Genomic DNA, 27,982 nt, shown 5'->3' on the forward strand with positions numbered 1-27,982 from the left:
GAGACATTGGCAGGGGGGGTTGTTTGTTTTTTCTGTACCAGGAATTAAACCCAGGGGCACTGTACCACTGAGTTACAGCCCTAGTCATTTCTCATATTTTATTTTGAGAGAGGGTCTCACTAAATTGCCCAGGCTGGCCTCCAATTTACAATCTTTTTAACTGAGCCTCCTGGGTTGATGGGATTACAGATGAGCCAACAAGCCCAGAATTTTATATAACATCCTTGAAATGAAAAATTATAGACATGAAGAATAGAACACTGGCTGCTAGGGCTGAAGGACAATGGTTGAAAGCATGAGAGAGATCTTTGGGTGATGAAATAGTTCTGGATCTTAACTGCAGTGATAATTACATGAATCTTCACATAGGATAATATGACATAGAACTAGATAACACACCTTGTTCCAATGTCAATTTACTGTTTTTCATATAGTTATATAGCAAGTAACTATTAAAAGGAAATTTGGTAAAGTGTACATAGGACCTCTTTTGAATTATTTTTATGGGAGAGTTAAATGTATTTTCAGAATCTTAACCATCATTGTTTTCATTTTATTCACTTTTTTCTTGGTATTATTTGTGTAATATCTTATGAATTTATAATTATTTCAAAATAAAAATTCCTGCAACATTTTAATCAATCAATTAATTAATTTTTGTGATGCTGAAGATAGTATCCAGAGCTTTATGGATGTTGGGCAAGCACTACTATTGAGCTATTCCCCCATTCCCTAAAACATTTTTTAAAAGAATGTGACATAAGGACACTTTCAAACATATGTTGGAAATGTTGAATACCCTCATCTAACAGGAGACCACCATTACAAGAAACATTAGATCTCTGTGATGGTTAATATTGTCAACTTAATGGGGCCACTGAGTACCCAGATATTTGGTCAAAAATTATTTTGGGCATTTCTGGATGAGACTAAATTTTACATCGGTAGACTGTGTAAGGCAGATCCCCTTTATAATTTGAGTGTATCTTAGTTGATCAGTTAAAGAGCTGAGTAGAGAGGCTGGGATTGTGGCTCAGCGGTAGGGCGTTCTTCTAGCATGTGCGAGGCCCTGGGTTTGATCCTCAGCACCACATAAAAATAAATAAAGGTATTTTTAAAAAAAGAGCTGAGTAGAATTAAAGGGCTGGCCCTCCCTAAAACAAGAGAGAACTCTTCCTGACAGATGGCCTTCAAACTAAGATATCAGCTTTTTCTTACCTTCAGAGTTTAACTGAAATCTTCACTTTTCCCAGGTCTTGAGCCTGACAGCCTTCAGAACTACACCAGCAGCTCTCCTAGGTTTCCACCTTGCTGACTTACCCTGTAGACTTGCCTCCATAGTCACGCCAGCCATTTCCATAGAACAAATTCTCCCCTTTTCTCTCTTTCTCCCTGTTCCATCTCTCCCCATTCTATACACACACACACACACACGCACACACACACACACACACACATAAATCATTGCTTCTGATTCTCTGAAGAACTCTGAATAATACAATGTTGTTCAAGGAGAAAAGTAACATAAGAAAAATAACACTTTTAAAATTTAAAAATATTTTATTTTTATTTATTTTTTAAATATTTTTTTAGTTATAGGTGGATGCAATATCCTGCCTCAAACAAAAATAACATAAAAATAAGCATAACACAAGATAGAATTTGAATGTAGAAAAAGAAATAAAAATCACCTGAAATGGTAACTACTGGTGGAAATAAATAAGATTTTTTTCCTTATTATTTATATGTCTTTAAAAAGAAAATTAGTATTTAAACAAAATAATAAGATAGTATTGTAGTTTTATAAAATGAAATGTAAAATACATGACAATAAAACCATAAAGATTATGCTAGAAAAACTGTAAGTGTACCTTAGATAGGACAAATAAGAGGTCTATCATATAAGTTCAAGAAGTCTATCATACAAAATGGTGGCAATAGTTAAAAAGATACTGTGTTCTTGAAAAACGCTGAGTGGGTATAAAGTGTTCATACCACAAAAGTTATAACTATGTAAGGTAATATATGTTAATTAGTTAAATTTACTTATTTCAAAAGACATAAATACTTTAAAACAATATGCCATACATAGTTAAATACATACAACTTTTATCTGTCAATTGAAAATAGATAGGTAAATAATAAATATTATGATATATAAAGGTAGACTGAAGTAAAATACATATGAACCCTAAAGAAACAACTAAAATAACAAAAATTACAATTAGTAAGTCAATAAAAGAAATACAATAGATACTCAAATAATTCCAAAAAGGAAAAAAAAAAGAGGGGGAGGGAAATAAAGAACGATAAGACAAAAAGAAAATAAATAATGAGATCATAGGCAGAAACTTAAAAATATCAGTAATCACGTTAAATCTGTATATTCTGAACATCATAGTTAAAAACTAGAGATTGTCAGATTAGGTAAAGGAGTAGATTACAACTATTTGCTGCTCCAAAGAAATGCAATTTAAATGAAAATACAAAGATCTGGGGATATAGCTCAGTTGGTAGAGTGCTTGTTTCCCATACACAAGACCCTGGTTTCAATCCCCAGTGCCACACACACAAAAAAGAGTTTTTTCCTAACATGCTCTATGCCCTATGCTCATCTTAAGCATAGTAAACAAAAAAAATTAAATAAATGAAAAGTCATAAACAGGTAAAATAACGAAACAAGATACACCATGATATCATAAGAAAGCTGAAATAGTTATATTAATACAAGATAAAGTCATTCTAGAGACATAAATTTGGATTGTATTTCATCAACAAGGAAAAAAAAAACTTTGAATGAATCTCAGAATAATTTTGCTCAGTAAAGAAGCCATAAGGGGCTGGGGCTATAGCTCAGTGGTAGAGCACTCGCCTAGCATTTATTATATAAATAAATAAAGATGTTGTATCTGACTATAACTAAAAAAATAATTAAACATTAAAAAAAGAAGCCATAAAAAAGAATATATTCTCCATGATTCCATTTATATATGACTCTACAAAATGAAAGCATATCAGTGGTTGCCTGGGGAAGGATGTGAGGGAAAGGTAATAAAAAGACATGAGGAAATTTGGGGAATGTTATATATACAGCCATCCCTCCATATCTAGAGGTATGAAATCTGCAGATTCAACCAACCATGGATAAAAAATTCGAAAAATTTACATCTGTCCTGAATAGGTACAGACATTTTTCTTATCATTATTCCCTAAACAGTATAGTATAACCTATTTATATAACATTTACATTTTATTCATATTTTAAGTAATTTAGAGATGATTTAAAGTATATGGAGGATGTACATAAGTTCCATGAAAATACTATACTATTTTATATAATGGATTTGAGCATCCACAGATTTTGGTATTTTTATGAAAGTCTAGGATCAATTCCCCAGGGATACTGAAGGATGACTACCTTCTTGATTGTGATGATTGTTTCACAAGTATGTATGAATGCCAAAAGTCATCAAATTTTATAGTTTATTGTATGTCAATTATACCTTAACAAAACCATTAAAAGATGATTAAGGATATCATTGAATTATAGATCAATGAAAAAGTAGAAAGACAAAAATCCAAACTGATAATATACAAATAAGTAAATAATACTAAGTAAATAGGAATGGAATAGAAGAGAGAAGTTATGCTTATAGATTTCTGAGTGCAAAGTGGAGGAAGTACTGAAGTTAGGAAATAATTATTTGGCAACAATCATACTAAAGACTAGTTCAAACAAGAATGCTAACTCTAAACAGAAATTTTAATAAAAAGCAAAACATGTATGATACATTGATTTCCCTAATTAACTGTTCTTTACTTGCAAGGAAAAATAGTAAGTATGTAGTGAGGAAACTGGACAACACCTTTGACTAGCTGACCAATATTATCATCACAATGAGGAGCAGATAAGCATCATATGCCTGGAGATGTGAAGCTCTGAGAAGGGACATAGCACCACTTATGTAGCAATCTAGCTAGCAATGCATGATTTGAATTTAATCATGAGGAAACATCAGATAAACTCTAAATGAAGAACTTTCAGTTAAAACAAGATGGAATGTACTGTATTTTTCCAAATGGTCAATGACACAACACTCAAAGAAAAGCCATGGAAAGTTCCAGATTACAGGAGACTAAAGAGACATGACAGATAAATGCAATACCTGATCCTGATCTTTTTGGGTTTTTTTTTTTTTTTTTTGGTACTAGGGATTGAATCCAGGGGTGCTTTACTACTGAGATACATCCTTGTTCCTTTTTATTTTAATTTTTTTTTTTTAATTTTGAGACAGGTTTCAGTAAATTGCCGAGGCTGGCCTTGAACTCTTGAGGTGGAAACCTTAGCCTTCTGGGTCACTGAGATTACAGGCATGTACCACAATACCCAGCTAGACTAATATTTCATCAGAGGAAAAATGAAAATTCATTATTGAGGAAATATAGAGAGAAAGAAGTTGGGGAGAGGAGAGGGAAGGAAGAAAGAAAGGGAAGGCAAGTACCTCATAAGCCTGCAAAATATTTATAACAGGTGAACCTGGGTAAAATATACAGAGATGTTATTTGAACTATTTTTGTTCTTTCAACTTTTCTGTAAATTTGAAATTATTTCCAAATAAGCCTGTTTAAAGATGTATATTGCAATTGAAATCCTAATGTACCTATTTTAGCTATGTCAGGTTCAATAACTAGGCTATTACGTCACGTGATGTGTCATGAGCAATGCAAGTGAATAATCACGACTATAAAACTGCAACTTCTGCATCCAATGAACAAAAACAAAGATGCTGGCAGAAAAACATATAGTTAGTATGCAACTTCTTGAGTCATCTTGGTCCCTATTTTTTATTAGGACTTGCATCTTAGCAAATTAAATAAATGAGTAAAAGGATACAACTCTTGAAAATGTTCCTTAATGTTTATACTTTTAAATTTAAAAAATATTTTAATATTAATAAAGGCTTTTCAGCATTAAATAGAGAAAGAGACAGGCATGTCTGTTTTATTCTTTTGTGGGCTGCTATAACAAGATACCATAAATTGTGTAACATATAAAAACATACATTTATTTCTCACAGTTCTGGGGGCTGGAAACTCCAAATTTAAGGTACTAGCTGATTCAGCTTTTGATAAGGGTCTGCTTCCTCAGAGACTGTTCATTCTCACACAGTATATCCCCATATGGTAGAACATGCAACCAAGCACCCTTGGGCCTCTTTTATAAAGGTGCTAATTCCATTCTTCAAGAGATTCATTTCCCAAAGTTCTAAACTAGTACCATCACCTTAATGGTTAGGATTTCAGTGTTTGAGTTTGGGGAGAACACAAACATTCAGATCATAACAATATATATTTTTTTACCTTTCTGTTCTATAGAAGAGATTTGAATAATTTATTATTAAAAAAAGAAGAATACTGAAACAAATGTCTAAACTGGATTTTAAAATGTGAATTAAAGCTTTAAATTTTGAATATTGTATTAATATTCAAAAGTAAAACCTCTCATACCTTGTTTGCTAGGATTATAGCGCTGAGGGCCTTTTCATAATATTCTCTGTCATCCCAATCCAAATAGGCAGTAGCTAGTAACCGTAGAACTTTAGCCTGCAATTAAAAATGAAATAAAACATTTAGCTGAAGGTTAAACTGCAACACAGCAGCTCACAAGCACTTACATAGTGACAGGCATCTACTCAAATGTGTCTCCTGTATGAAATACCATTCCTTAAGCAACTTCATAGTCTTGAGATACATCTTGTCATTATGGTACCCCATACCAAATATTGTCTATGAATCTTGTAAAGGTATTGTGTCCAACTACAACTTAAATAAAATATTTTTTTAAAAGGCAAATAAGGCATGTTGATTTTTAATTTAATCAACTTAAAACCTACCGTCTAGGTAGCATTGTTATTAGGCCTACATCAAAAGAGAAAGATCCCTCAAATGCTTTATAGCATAGTTAAAATCAATTTATTGGATCAGGGCATCCCCAACACCATTTTGGTATGAACAGATAAAACTTCCTATGGAGAGAATTTCTCCCAATTCAGCTACATTTTAAAATAAATAAAGCATCTCCTAATCAAGTCAGTTTCTCCAGCCAGGTCAGTGTTGATAAAACATATAATTCTAGTCAGTGTGGACATGTGCATCTATAGATTCACAATTTGAAAGAACCAGCCCTACTTCAGTGAAATGCCTCTAAGTAAAATGAGGATAGCAGGACCATAGAAAGGTGATTTACTGATTTTTTAAAAAATTAAACACATTAGTGTTATGCAAATATAGAGAAATATCATTTAGGATATCATATCTCTCATTTTTTTAATTCAAAAACTATAATGGATCTAATAAGATATATAAAAAAGTACTCAACGTCATTATTATTATGAAATAACTCTCTAAGAAGTTATAAGCTCCCTAGAGAACTTTTATGGAATAAATATGGCATTTCTGAGAACTACTGTAGCTACAACTATTTTATAATAATAAAAGGGTCAAATCATCAGAAAGACGAAAATGGATGATTCTCAAAATTTATGTAAAGCAAATGAAATCATATGCAAAACAGCACATACTGAGTGATTCCATTTACACAAAGCTCAAGAACAGCCCAAAATAATTTATAATAAAAGAATAGTGTTAATTTTTCCCTTGAAAGAAATAAATATTGACTAGAACAGGTTCAAGGAAACTTTAGGGGTTGATAGAAGTTTCTGTATCTTTATCTCTATGATGGTCACAAGATTATATATTAAAATTCATTAAGCTGTACATTTAAGATTTATGCAGTTTATATAAATTAGACCTCAATAAAGTACTGTTGGGATAAAAGAAAAACTACTTCATAATGTTACCTCACCAAACTTCACAATATGAATATTCCATTTCAATCAGATTTCTATGCTATTTTCCACCTTCATTTCCTCCTCAGATATTCTCTCATCTAAATCCCTTGCCTCCTGGAATCCTCTTCTTCCTCTTTTCTAACTGTATGATCCCCAAGTACAAAGCCTATTACCAAAAGGCTTCTTCAACTACACTAGTTAACTTTGATGGACAACTTCTACATACTTCAGGTCAGTGTCACAAAGTTTATCACTTATTTACCCAAATTGTTTCACTCGTACTAGTGCTTTTTAAATCTATTTTTGTAATTTTATTTGAAGTATACACATAAAAAAATTAAAAAATCTTTAGAGTACATCTCTTGAATGTTCACAAAGTGAACACGTTTAACAACAAAGAAATCAAGCATTGGTTAGGGGGCAGTGGAGCTGCCTACTTAGCTGGGTTCAATTCCCAGCACCAAAAACAAAAAAGAAGGAAAGAAAGAAAACAAGAAAAGAAGCAGAGCATTAAAAGCAACAAGTGCACCTCATACTTCTTTTGAGATACTACTCCAAATAAGGATAACTTGATACCTTGACTTTCAATATCATATATTAGTTTTGCCTGATTTTGGCATTTATACTTCTGGAATCATATAGTATGTGTTAAATTGTATCTTGCATTTTCTTTTGAGACAGGGTCTTACTCTTAACCAGGCTGGTATCAAACTCCAAGGAAATCAGGGCTCAACTGATCTTCCTGTCTCAGCCTCTCAAGAAACTAAGTACAAACATATGCCACAACATATGCCATCATGACTAGCTTTTTTTAAAAGATTTTTTAAAGATGGACACAATATCTTTATTTATTTTATTTATTTTTATGTGGTGCTGAGGATGAAACCCAGTGCTTCACATATGGGAGGCAAGCGCTCGACCACTGAACACCATGACACCAGCCCACCATGACAAGCTTTTATCTTGCTCTCTTTATTCAGCATTACATGTGAAAACATGCGTATTGCTGTAATTACTATAGTACATTGATTATCATTGTTATATAATATTCCATTAAGTGACAATATCACTATATATCACCACATAAAAATGCATAATTATATTAGTAAATTTTAATTGTGGTAAAATACATCTTAGCTATTTTTAAGGTTTTTTTTTTAATTTATTAGTTCTAATCAGTTATACATGACATTAGAAAGCTCTTCGATTCATTGTATACAAATGGAGCATAATTTTTCACTTCTTTGGTTGTACATGAAGTAAAGTTACACCATTTGTACAATCATACATGTACCTAGGATAGTGATGTCTGTCTCATTCCACCATCTTTCCTACCAATTTTATCCATTTTTATGTCTACAGTTTAGTAGTACTACAAATATTCACACTGTTGTGCAACCACTATCCACCGTCCATCTCCAAAACCTTTTAATCTTGCAAAATTAAAACTCTGTATCCATTAAACAATAATTCCCTATTTCCCCATCCTCCCAGTCCCTGCCACTACCATTTTACTATCTGTCTCTGAATTTTATGACTACTGTAGGTACCCCATATAAATAGATCCATACAGTGTTTATCATTTTGTAAATGGCTTATTTCACATGATATAATGCCCTTATGGGGCTGGGATTGTGGCTCAGCAATAGAACACTCACCTAGCATGCACAGAGCCCTGAGTTCGATCCTCAGCACCACATAAAAATAAATGAATGGAATAAAGGTATTGTGTCCAACTACAACTATAAAAAAATAAATATTTTTTAAAAATATAATGCCCTCATGATTCATCCACATTGTAAGAATTTATTTCTTTTTTAAGAATGAATAATATTTTGTTGTATTAAATAGCCAAACGCTGTTTAAAATGCCTTATATATATTAACTCATGGGTTGATTGTGAAGCTCTGGGTTATATTATATTACCATTTACATTTTATGGAAACTAATGCACTAAGATGTTAAATGATGTGTCCCACAGATAATCAATCTATTCACAAATGGGGGGTAGAGTATTATAATTTTGTATCAATTCCATAAACTCTTTCTTCAATAGACTTTTCCAATATTTATTTTTATTTGGTGCCACGGATTGAACCCAGTGCCTCATATATGCTAGGTGAGTGTTCTACCACTGAGTCACAATCCCCACCCCCACCCCCCACCCAACTTCTCCAATATTTAATATGATCCTTACCAGCATTTCTGGCCCAACAGAATTCATATCCATCTTCCCAATATCATAGCTTTGGCTATCATTAAAAAGGGAAAAATATATATATACATCTGTGTATGTACATATTTATATTTCAATACATATCATTTTAAAGATTATGTATACTAAGAAGACATAATCATACTTTATTCAAATTTTTCTATTTTGTACTACAAGAGATGGTTAGCCAACTAACATAAAAGTCAATTTTATACAGCAATACTTCCTAACTCTAGAAAAAAACACAATTTCCTCAAGAGATAGCCAACATATCAACACTGTGATTATATTAATGCTCTTTTTAATTTGGCTATAAATATATATACTGCATTAAAATAATTTACACATGTATTTAAGCTTTTAGTTAGTGGGCACATTTTGAAGTCTAAGAAATATAAATGCATTTTAAAATAAAATAAATACAGCTGTTATCACAGAAACAAATGTGTTAGCAATATTCATTAAACCTTATGATACCCTTGTGAAGCACTATTGGTTCTATTTTGCAACTAAATGAACCAACAAAGCAAGAGTGATTTCTAATATATTCTAGATTAGTAGGTAGAATGAGAGCTAAAAACATGGGGAGTAGAGAAATTTGACTTTCAGTTCTCTGCTTTAATTACCAAGACATATTCTCCATTGGACATTCTGATAACCACACACAATATATTACTATGACTCTCAAGATTTCAAAATTGAAAACTGAAAAAGTGAAATAAAGATCATTCACCATTGGTATTCCAGGGGAGTATTTCAACAAATCTTGGTAAATTAAACTAAGTTGAAGACAGTATTTTGAAATACAAAATGTTCTTTAAAAAAAAAAAGACCCAGAATTGAGAAAACAAAGTTTTAGCTTGTTAACAACGATTTAATGTTAGCCTAGTCACTGTAAGCCTATTTAATGGGGGTTATGTAACATTAAACTTTCTACTACAAGTCTTTAAAACAACCAATAACAAAGGAAACTTTGGCAATAGTGATTTAAGGAGCTCTTTTGACCCTTCTCCACCTCTGTGAAGTGACCATTCATTTGGAAATTAAGACAAACAACCATATAAAATTGGTAGTGTGTCATAAGGGCATATAGAAATATGGGGAAACATTTGTTCATGAATATAAATGAAATCTCATTAAAAACAGTGAGAATCTGTGTCATTTAAACTACTTCTGTCCATTTTGGCTCTATGTGGTGGGTGCAGTCAAGAAGATGGAAATTCTCTCCCCCTCCTGCTCCTGAAATGCTAGGCTCTGGTTTCACCTTAGGAGGGGCTGGCTACCAGCCCTTCTTACCATTCTCAGGCCTGTGTTATGGAATTACTATTCAGGGCAGGCACAATTATGAAGACTTGGCTTCTTCTGTCCACTCAGCTTTCACTCTTAGGCTAAGGACTCTACCATGGGAATTTCAGGTGAAGAATACTGATACCCTGATCATCTTTACCCCAGTTGATTCATCAGGCAGAGCTTCCATATCAAAACTAAGAAGACTAGAAGTAACACACAGCCAGTATACACTCATAAAGCATGGGTATAATTCTCAGAGAAGCAAGTTACACTCCCAGCTCTAGTCATGTGGCAGAGAAGTTCTGCCTGGGGAGAGAGGGGAAACAGGCAGTTAAGAGAACACTGAGTGCACCTTGTTGAAAACAATGGAGATCTGGGTGGTGAGCAATTAAGAGGAGACTGGCTGGTAGCTCCTTGGTAATCTTGCAACAAGTTAAAGCAGCAGACAATCCAGAAGGTTAGCACGGAGAACCAAGGAAAGAAAAAAACAAGAACACCTCTTGGGTCACACTTATCCCTGAGGCTGCACCCATTCAGGCACAATCAGAGGTTGTAGTCAGGTGACTAGAAAGTATTACTGAAAGCATAAACAGATCCATCAGCAAACAGCTTGAGCCTGAGTGGATCCAGGGGCTTAAGCAGAACCTCTGACCAAACACCAACTGAAAATTATGCTAAGATGAAGGGTGACTGTAAGAAAGCTAAGTTTAAAAATAAAATCATCTCATACCTAGAGTTCTGAGACTATATGCCCAAGACAGTGCTTTCTCAGTCAAACAGGGAAAGAATCCAAGAGTTACTGAATAAGAATAGTGAATGATCCCCAATCAAAAGTGATGGGCCCTAATTGAGGTCTTGTTCAAATGCAGAACAACACCTGCAGGCTAACCGGTGGAAATACTAATGAGCAACACCAGGCCTATTTCAAATGTAAAAGGCCTAGAGGCTCACCTGTGGGAACCCCTTCAGCCAACTCCTTTGTCCCAGAGTTGGGAAAACGGAAGGTGGGGGTGAACCCAGATGGAAATTATAGTAAGGGGATAGTCTTGGTGCTGTTTTCCATGCCCTTAACAGCTTTTGTTCCGTGCTCTACCCAGAGCCATATGCAAGGTACTAATTTAGCACAGCAAAATGGGTTTTCTGCATGGTGGGAGTTCTCTTTTCTCACTTAAATAAATCCTACTGTGCTTACGTTTTCCTTCCGTGATTGTTCCTGGATTTTACTCTTCAAACTTGTGAGACAAGAACACAGAAGGAAATTGGCATAGCGGGGAATCTAGTCTCATCTCAAAAACTCTGGTTTCATTACTAGTCCCTGCCTGAATGCCGGGTGAAACAGTAAACTTCCTGAAATGTGAAAACAACCTCTAAACAAACACACATTCTAGAGGAAAGGGGAAAGCCTAAACTGGCTAAGTGGACTTAAGCACAACCTTTGACCAATAACTGGATTACAAGGATGCAGGAGTGACATCTAGGAGGCCATGAAAAGATAAAAAAAAAAAAAAAACAAGGAGGAATTTGAACTGGGGCATCAGTCAAATGACCAAACAAGATAAATAAAAATAAGCTCAAAAGGAGGAGAAATGGCATTTAGACTTGGTACAATATATTGTTCAAAATGTCTAGTTTTTTTAATATTTATTTTTTAGTTGTAGTTGGACACAACACCTTTTTCTTATTTATTTATTTCTATGTGGTAGTGAGGATCGAACCCAACACCTCATACATGCTAGGTGAGCACTCCACCGCTCAGCCACAACCCCAGCCCCATAAGGTCTAGTTTTAAACAAAATATTACAAGATATGCAATAAGACAGAAAACTGTGACCCATACAGAAGAAAAACAGAAAGCAATAAAAACTTCCTTTGCGAATGCCCTTAATGTTGCACTTAATAAAGGCTTCAAAGTCACTACTACAATTCATTCAGAGAACTAAGGGCAACAATGTTTAAAGAATTAAAGGAGCATACCATAGCAATGATTCATCATATAGAAAATCAGATTATAAAGATAAATTATAAAAAAGAAACAATGAAAATTCGGGATTTAGAATTTAAGAGGCAAAGCAAACAATAATCAAAATTGAAGATAGATCAATAGATTCTACAAATCTGAAAAACAAACATGAAAAAATAAGAAAAATCAACAGAGGCTCAGAGAAATGTGGAACACCACTAAGCACACCAATATATGTGAAGTGGGAGTAACAGAAAGAAGAGAAAGGGACAAAACATATTGAAAGAAATAATGATAAACTGGGTGTAGTGGTGCACACCTGTAATCCCAGCAAATCAGGAAGTTTAGGCAAGAGGATCACAAGTTTAAGGCCGACCTCAGCAATTTAGCAAGTTCCTAAGCAACTTAGAGGAGGATCCTGAGTTCAAAGCCAGCCTCAGTAATTTATTGAGGCACTAAGCAACTCAGCAAGACCCTAACTCTAAATAAAATATAAAGGGGCTGGGGATGTGGCTCAAGCAGTAGCGCGCTCGCCTGGCATGTGTGCGGCCCAGGTTCCATCCTCAGCACCACATACAAACAAAGATGTTGTTTTTTTAAAAATAAAATAAATATTAAAATTCTCTCTCACTTTAAAATAAGTAAATAAATAAAATATAAAAAAGGGCTGGGGATGTTGCTCAGTGGTTAGACACCCCTATGTTCAATCCCCAGTACCAAAAAACAGAACAGATACAGAAAACCAATTATTATATGATTCCACTTACATGAAGTACCTAGCCATAAGGAGAAAAAGCAGAATAGAGGTTATTTGGTGGCTGAGAGAAGAAAAATGGGGAGTTTTTGATTAATGGGTAGATTATTTCTGTTTGGGATAATGAAACAGTTCTAAAAATTGTTACACCACACTGTGAATATACTTAACGTCACCTAATTATATACTTAAAAATGTTTGAAATGGTAAACTTTATATGTGTATTTTACCACAATAAAAAAATCAATGGTTAAAAAAAGGGAATAAAGTTCTTACACATGCAACATGGATGAATATTATGCAAAGTGAAATAAGCCAGACATACTAAAAACAAATACTAAATGATTCCACTTACATGAAATATCTAGAATAGGAAAATTCATGACAGAAAATAGATTACAGATTACCAGTGGATGGGGGAAGTAAAGGAAGGAGAGTTAATGCTCAAAGGTTACAGAGTTTCTGTTTCAGGTGATGAAAAGTTTTTAAATAGATAGTGGTGAAGTACGGCTCCACAATATTGTGAATATAATTAATACCATTGCATCAAACACTTAAAATGGTTAAAGTGGCAAGTTTTGTTATATGTATTTTACCAAAATAAAAAATTCATTAATTAAAAAAAAAATCTAAGTAAAAAGAGATAGTAAAGGGGGGGATTAGTCATGAGATATACAAGAAACAAAAGGAAAAATATCAAACATAAATACAATAATATTAATATTAGCATTAACTATAAATGGATTAAACAATATGATCAAATGACAGATATAAGACTAAATTGAAAAAACAAAATCCAACTATATGCTGCCTATGAAAGACACACTTTAGATTCAAAGACACAAAGAGGTTAGAGATAAATGTTGTTTACATAGTATGAACAAAACATACCATGTACACAACAATAATAAGAGAGCTAGAGTATAAGACAGCTAGAGTGGGTATGCTAATATCAGACAAAATAAACTTCACAACAAAAATGTCAATAGAGATAAAGAGGAATGTTTATAATGATAAATAGGCAATTCATCAGTAAACTGTAACATTTGTGTCTGTCCCAAGATACATGAAGCAAAAAACTGACAAAATTGAAGTGAGATACATAATTTAACAATAGTAGTTTGGGTTCTTCAATACCCTTTTTTCAATAATGGATACAGCAAGTAAGTAGAATCCCAAAAAGAATACAGAGAAGTTGAACAACGCTTTAAACCTACTAGACCATAACAGACAGCTATAGCAGACTGCACATAGTACATAGTTCAGAATACACTGACCACACAAAGCTACATTAGATTGAACAGAATTGAAATCATGCAAAGTATGTTCTCTGTTCACATGGGATTAAGTTAAAAGTCAACAGCAAAAAGAAATTTTGGAAATTAGTAAATGTGGAAAATAAACAATGCATACCTAAATAACTAATGAGTCAAAGTAAAAAACTAATAAGAGGAATTGGAAAATACCTTGAGGTGAATGAGAAGGAAAACACAAAACACCAAAACTTATGGGATATAGCTAAAGCAATGCTAAGAGGAAAACTCACAGCTATAAACTTCAACATTAAGAAAGAAGAAAGATCTCAAATTAATATCCAAACCTCCTACCTTAGTTAAGTAGAAAAGGAGAAGCAAGCTAAACCTAAAGCAAGGACAGAGGAAATCACAAAGATTAGAGTGGGAATTAAATAATTGAAAAGCGATGGAAAAAAAGTTCATGGTTTCCAAAGATTAAAAAAAAAAGTGACAAACTTTTAGCTACAGTGACTAATAAAATTAGGGAGAAGATTCAAATTATTAAAATTAGGAATGAAAAAGAACATCAATATTGATCTTTGAAAAAAGACTATTCCTAAAAGATCTAATGCCCCAACTATGTGACTTTGAATGAATCTCTTATTCTTACTTAATTTCTATTTCCTTATCATTACAAATTTGAAGTTGATCTACAGCAGTCATTTTCAAACTTTTTAAAACAGGTAAATAATTTTTTTCAAACAAAATCTTACAGACATATTAAATAAGAAACTGAGGGCTGGGGATGTGGCTCAACTGGTAGCGCGCTCGCCTGGCGTGCGTGCGGCCCGGGTTCCATCCTCAGCACCACATACCAACAAAGATGTTGTGTCCGCCGAGAACTAAAAAATAAATATTAAAAATAAAATTCTCTCTCTCTCTCTCTCTCTCTCTCTCTCTCTCTCTCTCTCTCTCTCTCTCTCCCTCTCTCTTTTTAAAAAAAAAAATAAGAAACTGATTTAAAGCCTAAATTCTCTATTTAAAGTAACATGGGGATCTTCAAGAATTGTGTAAGACTCCTTTTCTTCCTAAATGAAATCTTAATGTTCTTACAGAACCCAAGAGCACCATAGAACGAAAATGATCTATAAGATTTCTTGCAGCTGTAAATTGTTATCTATATTAAATTATATTCTATATTAAAATTGCTATTATACAATTCATTGTATTTCCACCAGATGGCACTAACATATCCCATTTTCCATTAAAAATTGGCTTTGTATAGGACCCTTTTTAAAATTAATAATTTAACATCACTCATGATTATATAATACCCTTAACTTTTCAAAGCACTATTATGTTACTTATGCTATTCTCATGACAAGCCTGTGACACAGATAATAATTGTGTTTAATTTTCAGTTGAAGACATTGTGGCACATAGTAGTTGTTAGTTGAGTGACTCACGGTCACAGTTGATCAATAACAGATTTTCCAGCACCTCTGAGATAGTCTCCTAGATTGTGTTGCATGGCTATATATAATTCTCAAGATCTCAGGTTAAGAAGGGAAAACAAAAGAATATCAAATAGCATTAAAACCTGTTCTGGGCTCATATAATGTCCCATTAATATTTGTACATTTAATTTTATTATTTCCTTTATTTCTCATTATAAGTCTTCTGGTGATATATTCATGTGTAACAGTAGTAAAGTAAAAGTAGTAAAGATATCACACATTTAGATAGCTATTTTTAAACTCAGGATGGAAATTACATAATACAGGTTCACTAAACCTAAACACTATGAATTTAGAAAGCTAAGTACTATGAATTTAGAAAGCTATAGCATACATTTTATTCTTTTGAATTTATGATGTATATCAAAATTTTTACATATGCAATAAAGAAACATACTTCTCTCTCCACTTGAGGATACTACATAAAGGATAACAACTACTTCTAATCAATGGGAACCAACTCATATTACCCACCAAGTGAGATAGGTTTCAGATTAATATTTAGAAAACATTAAATAGTGTTGGAAAAGGATTTTTGAGATCCTACAACATACTGCCCATCCAAACATTTACCTATATTCTCAAAAAAAACTATCAAAAATAAGTTTAGCTTTAAAAAAATAATGTAAACTTGCAACCATGAAAGGAGGAGGTTGTTGAAAACATGCTCTATTTCAATCTTATTGGGAAAAAGGCAACACAACACACAAGGGGTTAAGAAATACTCTTTGTAACCTACAAGGGATTCTCCTCTTTGGGAATGTATAAACATCTACTTCCTAACCCGCAGGTTGAAGAAGTAAGGTCATTAAATTTTATTAATTAAGGTCAATGTTAGATTATTTTTATAGAACATCTTCATGGTTTTATCCAATTCTCCAGAATGTTGTTTTCTCCATTTATCTATTTATCTCACAGACTCTAATATAACAAGAGATCACCAATTAGGAAATTTCCTGTGTATAGTCTTTGGTTTTATTTAATTCTATTAATATTTTTTGCTCACAGTTCATTTTGGGAAAAAAAACTCAAAAACTTCTACAATCTCACAAACATATCAATGATTTTGATGTTTTCTACATCATTTAATATGTTAAAAGCTTTTATAAACAATTTTTAGAAAAATATCAAAAGAATGTAAAGTGAATGTTAATAGTTATGTTATGCACAATGGGAGCATAATTATAGGAACTTTAACTTTCCATATTATGTAGGTTTATTATTATTTTTTAAAATGTTTTTTAGTTTTATATGGAAACAATAACTTTATTTCATTTATTTATTTTTATATAGTGCTGGGGATCAAACCCAGTGCCTCACATGTGTAAGGCAAGCACTCTGCCACTGAGTCACAACCCAGTCCAGGTTTATGATTATTATTTTTAGCACAAATAATTTCTTTAATAAAACAAAGAGATTATAAACTTTATTTTTATTATATCAATGGCTATTACCCTTTCATTTTGACTATTTACCCCCCAAATTAAATTACCATAATTATAAAATCAGAGATCTTAGCCCCATCCCTGTGAACTGAGACTTGAAGCCCACCTCAGTATGAGGATGTCTGCACTTCCAGACTCAAGGAACATCCCAGAGCCACTCCCCAGGCAAAGACTTGAGTCCTGCCCCTATGGTCCCAGGCACCAGGCATACTCTATGAGGCTGGCCCCTGCAGCTTTAGATTCCAGGCCTGTCCAAGTGCCAGGTCAGCACTCATGTCACCAGGTTCTAAACTGGAAACCATTGACCCAAGCTCTAGGTATATCTCAGGGCAAGGCTACCACTCCAAACTCAGATTTTAGGCCTTCCCCAACTCCAAGCTTGCCCAAATGACCCAAGGCTCCAGTAAACCCAGGGTATAGTAACACTCCAGTGGAACCTAGCTCCAGATTAACCTTCAAAGACTCAAACAATAGACTAGTCCATGCAGGAAAAACACATAGGCCAGAGGCCAGCATAACGGAGGACTCCAGCAGCAAAATCACCCATGAACAGTACCAAATGGTCTACCAAGTACCACTGCACAGGCTAACTGGTAAAAGGCTTTCCATACTGAAGCCAGCCTGTAAAGAATGGAAGAGCTGCCTATTTGTTCACACGTTCTGACACCAATACAAGGCCACAAGAAATCAAGGATAATCAGGGAAACATGACACCAACAAAGGAACAAATTAAAGCACAAGTTACCCATCCCTAAAGAAACAAAGATCTACAAGTTGCCTGACAAAAATTTCAAAATAATTACCTTTTTAAAGTTCAGTAAGTTAAAAGAGAACACAATACATAAACAAAGTGAAAAGAAGAAACTATTTTAAAAAAAAACAACAAATTCTGGAGCTGAGGAACACAACAATGAAACTAAAAGATTTCATAGAGTGCTTCAACAGCAGAATTGTTCAAGCTGAAAAAAAGAATCAGCAAGTTTGAAGATAGGTCTTTTAAAATCATTTGGTCAAAGGGACAAAAAGAAGAAAGAATGAAAAATTGAGGAAAGCATATGAGACCTATGAGAGATAGCATAAAGCAAAAATAAATATATATAATGTGAACCCCAAAAGGACTCATTCATACAAAGGAGCGTGGTAATAGAAAGGTTCAGAAAGATTATTTAAGGTAATAATGAGAGAAAAATCTCTTAAATCTATGGCTGGAAGAGAATTTTCAGATTCATGAAAGCCAAAGAATATCACATAGACTAAACATAAAAAGATCCTCACCATGACAGATTACAGTCAATTTCTTAAAAGTAATATAAAAGGAGAGATACTTGAAAGCAACAAAAGAAGAGTAATTTGGAACATAAAAGGGAATTTTTATAAGACAATCATGAGGTTTCTAGTAGATAGCTTACAGGTCAAATAGGGAAGGGAGATGATATATTCAAAAGTGCTGAGAGAGAGAAAAAAACTTCCCAAAATAATACTACACTCAGCAAAACTGTCTTTTAGAAATTATTGCAAGGCAAAACACATTCCCAAAAAGTAAGTTATGGGAATTCATCACCACTAGACCTGCATCACAAGCAATGACAAAGTTCTTCAAGTTGAAACAAAAAGATGCTAACAATATGGAAACATATAATAAGTGTAAAACTTGGCCAGGGAGTGGTGGCACGTGCCTGCAGCTGAGAAGCTGAGGCAGGAGGATCGCAAGATCAAAACCAGCCTCAGCAACTTAGTGAGACCCTAAACAACTCAGTGAGACTCTGTCTCTAAATAAAACACAAAAAAGAGCTGGGGATGTGACTCAGTGCTCAAATGAGTTCAATCCCCGCCACCACCACCACCCCCCCCCGGAAAAAAAAAGGGTAAAACTCATGAGAAATATAAGAATACAGTCAAGTTCACAATATTATAATACTGTAATGGTAATATGTGAATCACTTTTAAATGCAGTGTAAAAGAGACAAAAGTATTAAAATAATAATAGCTACATTAACTTGTTAATGGATATACAATATGAAAATATGTAAAATTTGACATTAAAATATAAAATGAGGGGGGCTGGGATTGTGGCTCAGCAGTAGGGTGCTTGCCTAGTATGTGTGAGGCCCTGGGTTCCATCCTCAGCACCACATAAAAATAAATAAATAAAATAAAGATATTGTGTCCAATGACAACTAAAAAATAAATATTTAAAAAAGTGTATAAAATGGTCAGGTATGGGGGTGCACACCAATAATCCCAACTACCTGGGAGGCTGAGGAAGGAAGTTTGCAAGTTTGAGGCCAGGATGGGCTACTTAGGGAGACCCTGTCTCAAAAAATTAAAATGTTGGTGAGGCAGCGTAGAATACAAAGGTTTTGAATGTGATCAAAGTTAAAATATTATCAGTTTTAAAAAGAATTTTAGAACAGTGAAATATCTTATATAAGTCTCATGGTAACTACAGACAAAAAACATGTATTGATACACAAGATAAATTGAAAGGAATCAAAACATACTACTATAAAAAAATCTCAAATCATAAAGGAAGAGAACAAAGGAAGAAAGGAACAAGAACTGAAAATTATTAACAAAATGGCAAACAGAAAGGTCTTACCTGCCAATAATCCATTTAAATGTAAATGGCTTAAACTCTCCAATCAAAAAATATACAGTGGTGCATACCTATGATCACAGCTACTTGGAAGATGGAGGCAGAAAGACTTCAAGGCTAGCTTAGGCTACATAAGATGATCTTCTCTCAAAAAAAAAAAAAAAAAAGAGCAGCTGAATGGGTAATGAAGAAGGAAAGATCTAACTATTTTCTTCCTATAAGAAACTACAGTCTTAAAGATATATGTTGGCTGAAAGTGAAGGGATAGAAAAATATTCAATGTAAAATGGTTACCAAAGGAGAACAGGAGTGTCTATATCAGAAAAAAATGGATTTTAAATAAAAAATTATCATAGGAGTCACAAAAATCCATTATATAATGCCTAAGGGATCAATTCACCAAGAGGTTATAACAATTGTAAATGTATATGCACCCAATATTTTAGCATCTAAACATATAAAACAAATATTAGCAAACTTTAATACCCTACTTTCATCAACAGACAGATCATCCAGATTCAAAATTAATAAGAAAACACTGTATGTACGTATGCATATACATACATATATACATATATATATAGTTTTGAGATTAGGGCATTTTTCTCCCAGTGGGTAAAAGCCCTGCAAATTCTTTGTGGTAAATCAAAAATCAATATCAGTCCAAAGGCTTTTCAGTTGGACTAATTTGTATTTTAGTATACAACCGTTATCTCTAGAATACTAAAATGTTTATAATAAAATTTCTGTATACCTCTTATAAAAAATCCAAGTTCAGCATAATATATATCCTAATCATTAGATAAGATTTTAAAATATAACACAATTTAGATTCCATCAAGGAAACTGAAAGGTCACTAACAAATCTTCTAGACTGTGGAGGAAAGTTCTTTATCAATACTTTCTTTCCATCTACTTATTTCCTTATGACAAAGAGTAGACACAGAAGCTCAATACAGGTGGTTATGGTATAGCTAAGCGGCAGAGCACTAGCCTAGCCTGTCTGTGACCTTGGGTTTAATCTCCAAAACCACACACGAAAATACATACACAAAGGTAGATCAGAAACACAAACCACAGTTGGGCACAGTGGTGCACACCTATAATCCTAGCAGCTCGGGAGGCTGAGACAGGAGGATTGGGAGTTCAAATCCAGCTTCAGCAACTCAGCAAGGCCCTAAGCAACTCAGGGGGACCCTGTATCTAAATAAAATACAGAAAGGGACTAAGGATGTGGCTCAGTGTTTAAGCGCCTCTGGGTTCATTCCCCACTACCAAAAAAAAAAAAAAAAAAAACAAAAAACAAGAAAGGAAAAGAAACCTACACTCAAATCTGTCTTTAAAAAGGGAAGAGGATGGAAGTGAGCTTTCTAAACAATATCACCACCTGTTATTGCCATTGGGGATTGAACCAGGGGCAATTTACCACTGAATTACTTTCCCAGCCCTCCTTTTTTTTCTTTTTCTTTCTTTCTTTTTTTTTTTTTTTTTTGAGACAGGGTCTCACTAAATTGTCCAGAATAGAAAAAAAATTTAAATGCCATAGAAGGTATTAATAGCAGCAAACATCAAACAGAATAAAGAAGTAATAAGCTCAAAGACAGGCTATTTGAAAATGCACAGGAGAAAAAAAAAGAATAAATGGGAGTTAAGAAAGCCTACAGAAACTTTGGAACAGTATTTAAAAAGCAAATATTCAGGTTTTGGGGGTTAAAAGAGGACTTGAGAATGCCAAAAATATGGAAAGTTTATTGAAAGATATAATAACATAAAACATTCCAAACCTAGAGAAAGTTACAAATATCCAGGTCCAGAAAGATCAAAGGTCACCTGTCAGACTTTACCCTACCACATCTACCTCAAAACATATTACAATCAATTTGCAAAGGTTAAATACAAAGAGAATATCCTTAAGGCACTAAGAGAAAAGAAATAAGTAACACAGAAGGGTGTCCCAATTCACCTGACAGCAGACTTCTCAGAAGAATGTTTATAGTACAGGAAAGAGTAGCATGAGATTTTCACAGTATTGAAGGCAAAAACCTGCCAAACAAGAATACTGCACCCACCAATGCTGTCTTCTAGCAATGAAGGAGGGATAAAGATCTTCCCAGACAAACAAAAACTAAGAGAACATATCTGTAACAGACCTGTGCTGACCTGTGCTACATGAAATGCTAAAAGGATTTCCTCAGCCCTAAAAGAGCCCTTAATAAGTAAGAAAAAAGATACTTAAAGGTACAAAACTCATTAGTAAAAGTAACTATGTACACGATTTCAGAATGTTCTTATAAGCATTGTACATAACCATTCATATTTTATGAAGATTAAAAATTCAAAAATGTAATAACTATACTAAGATACACAATGTAGAAAGATATGAGACACCAAAAATTCTTAAGGAGGGGAGGAATGGAGTGTAAGTATAGAGTTTTAATTAGTACATTTTGTTTCTTTGTTTCTTTTATCTTTAAAGTCATGTTAAGTTGCTATTATTTCAAAATAGCTTGTTATAATCAAATTATGTTTTTGTATGCCTCATGGTAACTACAAAGCAAAAATCTATAACAGAAAAACAAAAAATAAGCAAGGAATCAAAACACTGCCAGAGCAAATCACTGAGCCACAAGGAAGACTGTAGAGAGTAAGAAAAAAGAACTACAATAAAATTAGAAAAGAAAGTACAAAATGGCTATCGTAAAACTTTACCTATCAATAATTACCTTGGATGTAAATGGGCTAGATTTTCCAATTAAGAGATACAGAGTAAGTGGATGGATTAAAAACAACAACAACAAGACCCAACTACACATTGCTTACACAAAACTCACTTTGTCTCTAAGGACACACTTAGACTGAAAATGAAAAGATGGAATAAAATATTCCATGCAGGGCTGGCAACTGTGGTACAGACCTCTAATCCCAGCTACTTAAGAGACTGTCAGGCAAAGGGGTCGTGAGTTTAAGGCCAACCTGGGCAACATAGTGAGACCCTATCTTAAAAAAAAAAAAGATATTCCATGCAAACAGAAACAAAAGCAACATATATATGTAGTGGCACTCCTCCTCCACAGAAAATCTTAATTAAGCTTCTCCAGAAATCTCCACCATAATTGATTTTAGGACTATCAGCAAAAGAATCTCAACAAGAGTCCAATGTAGCTAAGCTTCCTATTTCATGTTGCTCTATCTTACAATAATTAAATTTGGAAACGGGCCTAAAAGAGATGGCACTCCAGGTGCTGAACACCTCTTTACTAGTTTTTCCACAAACATTTATGGACTATCTAGTAAGAAAAAAAAAAAATATATATATATATATATATATATATATATATATATAACAATTTGTAAAGGTTTCTAAGGGAAGTGTGTCAGCAAATGCATACTATGATAAGAAACATCCTTTAACAAGGCCTCTGGCCTTGAGCTGGAGCTTCACAGAGATGTTGACATTTCAAAGATAAGAAAAGATATTACTAATTGGGCTCCATGGTAACAGATGGCAGTGGGGAGAGAAGAAAGCAGGGAAGAAGCTCTCCCCTTCTCAGGTGTTGTCCTTGAAGAGTTAACTTGCCCAGAAGAATGAAAGAAAAAGCTGCTTTTATGTGAACTTCTGCAGACTGTGAACTTCTGAGCCCCTCCCTTTACACACTGGGTATAAACTTCTGAAACTGCCTGAACTAGGGGTTCAGGAGGATTGATTGATTACAGCGAAAGCTGTGCCCTCTGAACCTGACTGCAGCCAAATAAACCTGCTTCCTGTTTCCTATCCGGTGTCCTGCTTCGATTGTTCCCTACAACATATATAGATGCATTGGATATGCCTAACATTGGCATATTCAAATATGTAAAGTAAATATAAATAGACCTAAAGAGAAAGACAGACTCCAACACAGTAATAGTAGGGGACATAAACACCTCACTTTTAGCAATGGATAGATCAGGCAAACAGAATATCAACAAGGAAACAGCAGAATTAAATGGCTCCCTAGATCAAATGAACTTAATGGACATCCACAGAACACTCTACCCAACAGCTACAGAGTACACATTTTTCTCTTCAGCACATGGAATATTCTCCAAGATACATCATATGATAGGCCACAAAACAAATGTTGGCAAACTTTAAAGTATTGAAATAATATCAGGCATCTCTTCTGACCATAATGTAATAAAACTAGAAACCATAACAAGAAAATGTCAGAAAGTACACAAATACATGGAAATTAAACAACTTACCCTTGAATAGCTAACAGATCAAGGAAGAAATCAAGTAGAAAATGCAAAAATTTCTTTTTTTTAATTTTTTTTTAATATTTTATTTTTCAGTTATCGGCAGACACATCTTTGTTTGTATGTGGTGCTGAGGATCGAACCCGGGCCGCGCACATGCCAGGCGAGCGCGCTACCGCTGAGCCACATCTCCAGCCCAAAAATTTCTTGATTAAAATGAAAATGGAGATAGAATAGACCAAAACCTATGGGGTATAACAAAATCAGCACTAAGAAGAAAATTTGTAGCAATTAATACCTCCATCAAAAAAGAAGAAAGATCTCAGATAAACAACTGATTCCTGCATCTCAAGGAACCCCCTGCAAAGTAGTAGAAAGAAAAAATAAATAAATATCAAAGCAGACATAAGTGAAATAGAATCTAAAACAACTATATAGAACATCAATGAAATGAAGAGCTGGTTCTTCAAAAAGATAAAATAGACAAATCTTGATCTAGAATAAGAAAAAGGAGACTCAAATAAAAACCGAATGAAAAGGAAGACAATACAACTGATACCAAAGAAATACAAAAAATCAGAAAGTATTATGAACAATTATATGCCGACAAATTTGAGAACCTATAAGAAATGGATAAAGCCGGGTGCAATGTAATTGTACACGCCTGTAATTCCAGCAGCTCAGTAGGCTGGAGAATCATGAGTTCAAAGCCAGCCTCAGCAACTTAGCGAGGCCCTAAGCAACTCAGCAAGACCCTGTCTCTAAATAAAATATAAAAAAGGGCTGAGGATTCAATCCTCAATACTGAAAAAAAAAAGAAATGGATAAATGCATCTCACCAAGATTGAATAATGAAGAAACGGAAAACTTGAACAGAACAATAAGAAGTAATAAAATTAAATCAGTACTAAAAAATCCCATCAATTAAAAGCTCAGAACCAGAAAACTTCACTGTTGAATTCTACCAAACATTTAAAGGAGAACTAACACTAGATCTTCTTAAATTATTCCAAAAAATTGAATGAGGGAATTTATCTAAACACATTCTCTGAGACCAGCATTACCCTAATTAAAAAAATAAAACAGGCAAGGAAACAACAGCAACAAAAAACTACAGACCAATATTATTAATGAACATAGATGCAGAAATTCTCAAGAAAATACTAGCAAGGGCCAGGCATGGTGGCACATGCCTATAAGGAGGCAGAGACAGGATGATGGAAAGTTTTAGGACAGCCTCAGCAACTTAGCAAGGCCCTGTTATATAATCAAAAACAAAAAGAAAAGAAAATACTAGCAAGCTAAATCCAACAGCACATTAAAAAAGATTAGTCACCATGATTAAGTTAGATTCATCCCACTGATGTAAGGATGGTCCAACATACACAATAAATATGACACACCACATCAACAAAATGAGAGACATCTATCTTCTCAAAAGATGTAGAAAGGCACTGATAAAATTCCACATCCCTTCCTGATAAAATGCTGAATAAATTAGGTATATCAGGAATGTACCTTAAAATAATAAACGGACTTTATAATTAGCCAATAGCTAATACTACTGAATGAAGAAAAGCTGAAAACTTTCTCATTAGAACAAGAGAAGGATGCCCCCTCTCACTACTTTTATTCAACATAATACTGGAAGTCCTAATCAGAGCAATCAAGCAAGAGGTAGAAAGAGTACCCAAATTGAAAAAGCGGAAGTCAAACTGTCATCATTCACAGGTGATATGATTCTTATATATAGAAAACCTCAAAGACACCACCAAAATATTATTAGAAGTAATAAATTAATTTAGTGAAGTTGCAGGATACTAAATTCACATACAAAATAAGCAGCATTGCTATATGCCAATACTGAATTATCTGAAATAGAAATCAGGACAGCCAGTCCCATTTATAATAGATACAAAATCTAGGGGCAAATTTTATCAAAGAGGTTTTGAAAGAGGTCTAAAATGAAAAACATAAATAAATTAAAGAGGGCAAGAAACATAGAAAGACATTCCTTCCTTAAGGAATAGAAAAATCAATATTGTTAAAATATCCATACTACTAAAGTAATATACACATTTGATGTAATCCCATTCAAAATACCAATAACAGGACCCCCCCACCCCCACCCCCACCCCGCTCCTGTGAACAACTCCCGCCCACCGGGCTCTGCAAAGGGCCCCGCCCACACGGCAAACGGACAAACGCGCCCTGACCGCCGGGCACTTCGAACAGCCCTGCCCACACGGGGGAATCAGGAGTGGCGCGGGACCCACCGCACGGAACTCCCGGCTACGGCTCCCACCAGAGTGTTTTTAGGGAGGCGAAGGGAGTGCATTACCCCAGTGCGCCGCGTCACTGAGCGGGAGAAAGACGATGTGAATCGGCTGAAGGCTATCTTGTTGGGAATTTCCAGTGAAATTGAGGTGCTCCAGAATCTAGTGGACAGATTTCCATCGTGCGAGGTTCGGCTGTGGGAGCTCCATTTCTCCGCATGGAGGGTCGCATAGCCTGATAGGCGATCGCCCCGCGGCTGGAGTCTGTGGCGCGCACTGGGGAGCGGCAAGGTGCCGGAGCGGGGGAGCAGCGATACAGATTCGGGGGGCTCCCGCCAGTGGTACATTGGCAGCGCTTAGTGCTGAGTTCCGGCTTTGAGACAGAGGAGAGAAGCGGTCCAGTTTGGTTCCAGACACCGGTCAGACCACAGAGGAGGACAGCAGCCGCCATTTCGGAAAGATGATGTAATCATCCCCATGTTCTACTGATCTCAGCTCATTCAGCTACAGAACAGGTGATTTCAGGCTGGTATTTGCCTGTGTCTAGCAGACAGATTTCTTGCTCAGGCTCGGGACTGGGGATCCTGTGGAGAATACTCCTAGAGGCTCGTGCCTGGCAAGGCGTGCGCCGGGCACTGAGCAGCTGGATTCTGGTTCCCGGGGCTAACCTGGCCCAGGTCTGAGGAAACTGCGGAGACTGCCGGTGGAGGCCAGCTCCAAGTGGAGCGTGCGCTGAGCTTGGGGCGACTGGGTTCTGACTCCCGGAACAGTTTTGGCCTGGGGCTGGGGAACCCGTGGGGGTCGCTCTCTGGAGCCAGCTCCCAGTGGAGAGTGTATCGGGATCGGAGAGGCGGGGTTCTGGCTACCTAAGCTGCTTTGGCCCAAGGCTAGGGAACCAGCGGTGACTGCTTCTCAGTCAGGGTCCTGCTGGGTGCTGTGGGGCAGAGTGGAGCTTCCACCTGCGCCCAGAGCAGGCCAAGTGACCCGCCGGCGTGGTATCATGACACCCCAAATGCAGCTGGGACTGAAGAGAGTAGCCGCCCACGCCTAGAATAGGACCAGCGACCCCGCGGCACGGTAGCCAAGTAACCTCATTTGGAGTAGGGGCTGTGCAGAGCTGCCATCTGAGCAAGCAGGGCAGGCAGACCTGCGGCCCACTGGCAAGACAGGCCAGGTAGCTTGCCAGCGTGGTGGACACGTAACACCGAGGCAGTCGCGTCACACTGGTTGGAGTGGGGGCGGAGCAGGGTCGCCGCCCGGGTCCGGAGGGGGCCCAGTGACCCGTTAGAGAGGTAGTCAGGTACCCCCATTGGGACTGGGGGCTGTGTGCAGAACTGCGACCCACCGGCCTAGAGGCCTGCCAATGTGGTAGACACGTCACACCAATTGGAGTGGGGACCCAGCAGAACCGCCACCCACATCCAGATCAGGACCAACGACCCCAGGGCATGGTAGTTACGTTACCACAATTGGAGTGGGGGCAGAGCAGAGCCGCCACCCGTGCCCGCACGGGGGGCAGACCTGTGACTGATCAGCGTGGTAGACAGACCACCCTAATTAGAGGAGGAGCACAGCCACTACCCGCCCTGCAAGGGAGACTTCCCAAC

General features: G+C 35.5%; 1 protein-coding gene across 1 annotated transcript in view; it reads right to left on the reverse strand.

The window, feature by feature from the left end:
* The window catches only part of Tex11 (testis expressed 11), a 290,767-nt gene that overhangs the window by 175,066 nt on the left and 87,719 nt on the right, over positions 1 to 27,982 (reverse strand). The window contains exons 8-9 of the mRNA XM_077793635.1: positions 9,049 to 9,103; positions 5,509 to 5,604 (exon numbers count right to left, since the gene is read on the reverse strand). Of these exons, the coding sequence (XP_077649761.1) occupies positions 5,509 to 5,604; positions 9,049 to 9,103 (151 nt within the window). The remainder of the gene's footprint in view (positions 1 to 5,508; positions 5,605 to 9,048; positions 9,104 to 27,982) is intronic.

This window comes from Urocitellus parryii, chromosome X, assembly GCF_045843805.1.
Source record: "Urocitellus parryii isolate mUroPar1 chromosome X, mUroPar1.hap1, whole genome shotgun sequence".
Taxonomy (NCBI): domain Eukaryota; kingdom Metazoa; phylum Chordata; class Mammalia; order Rodentia; family Sciuridae; genus Urocitellus; species Urocitellus parryii.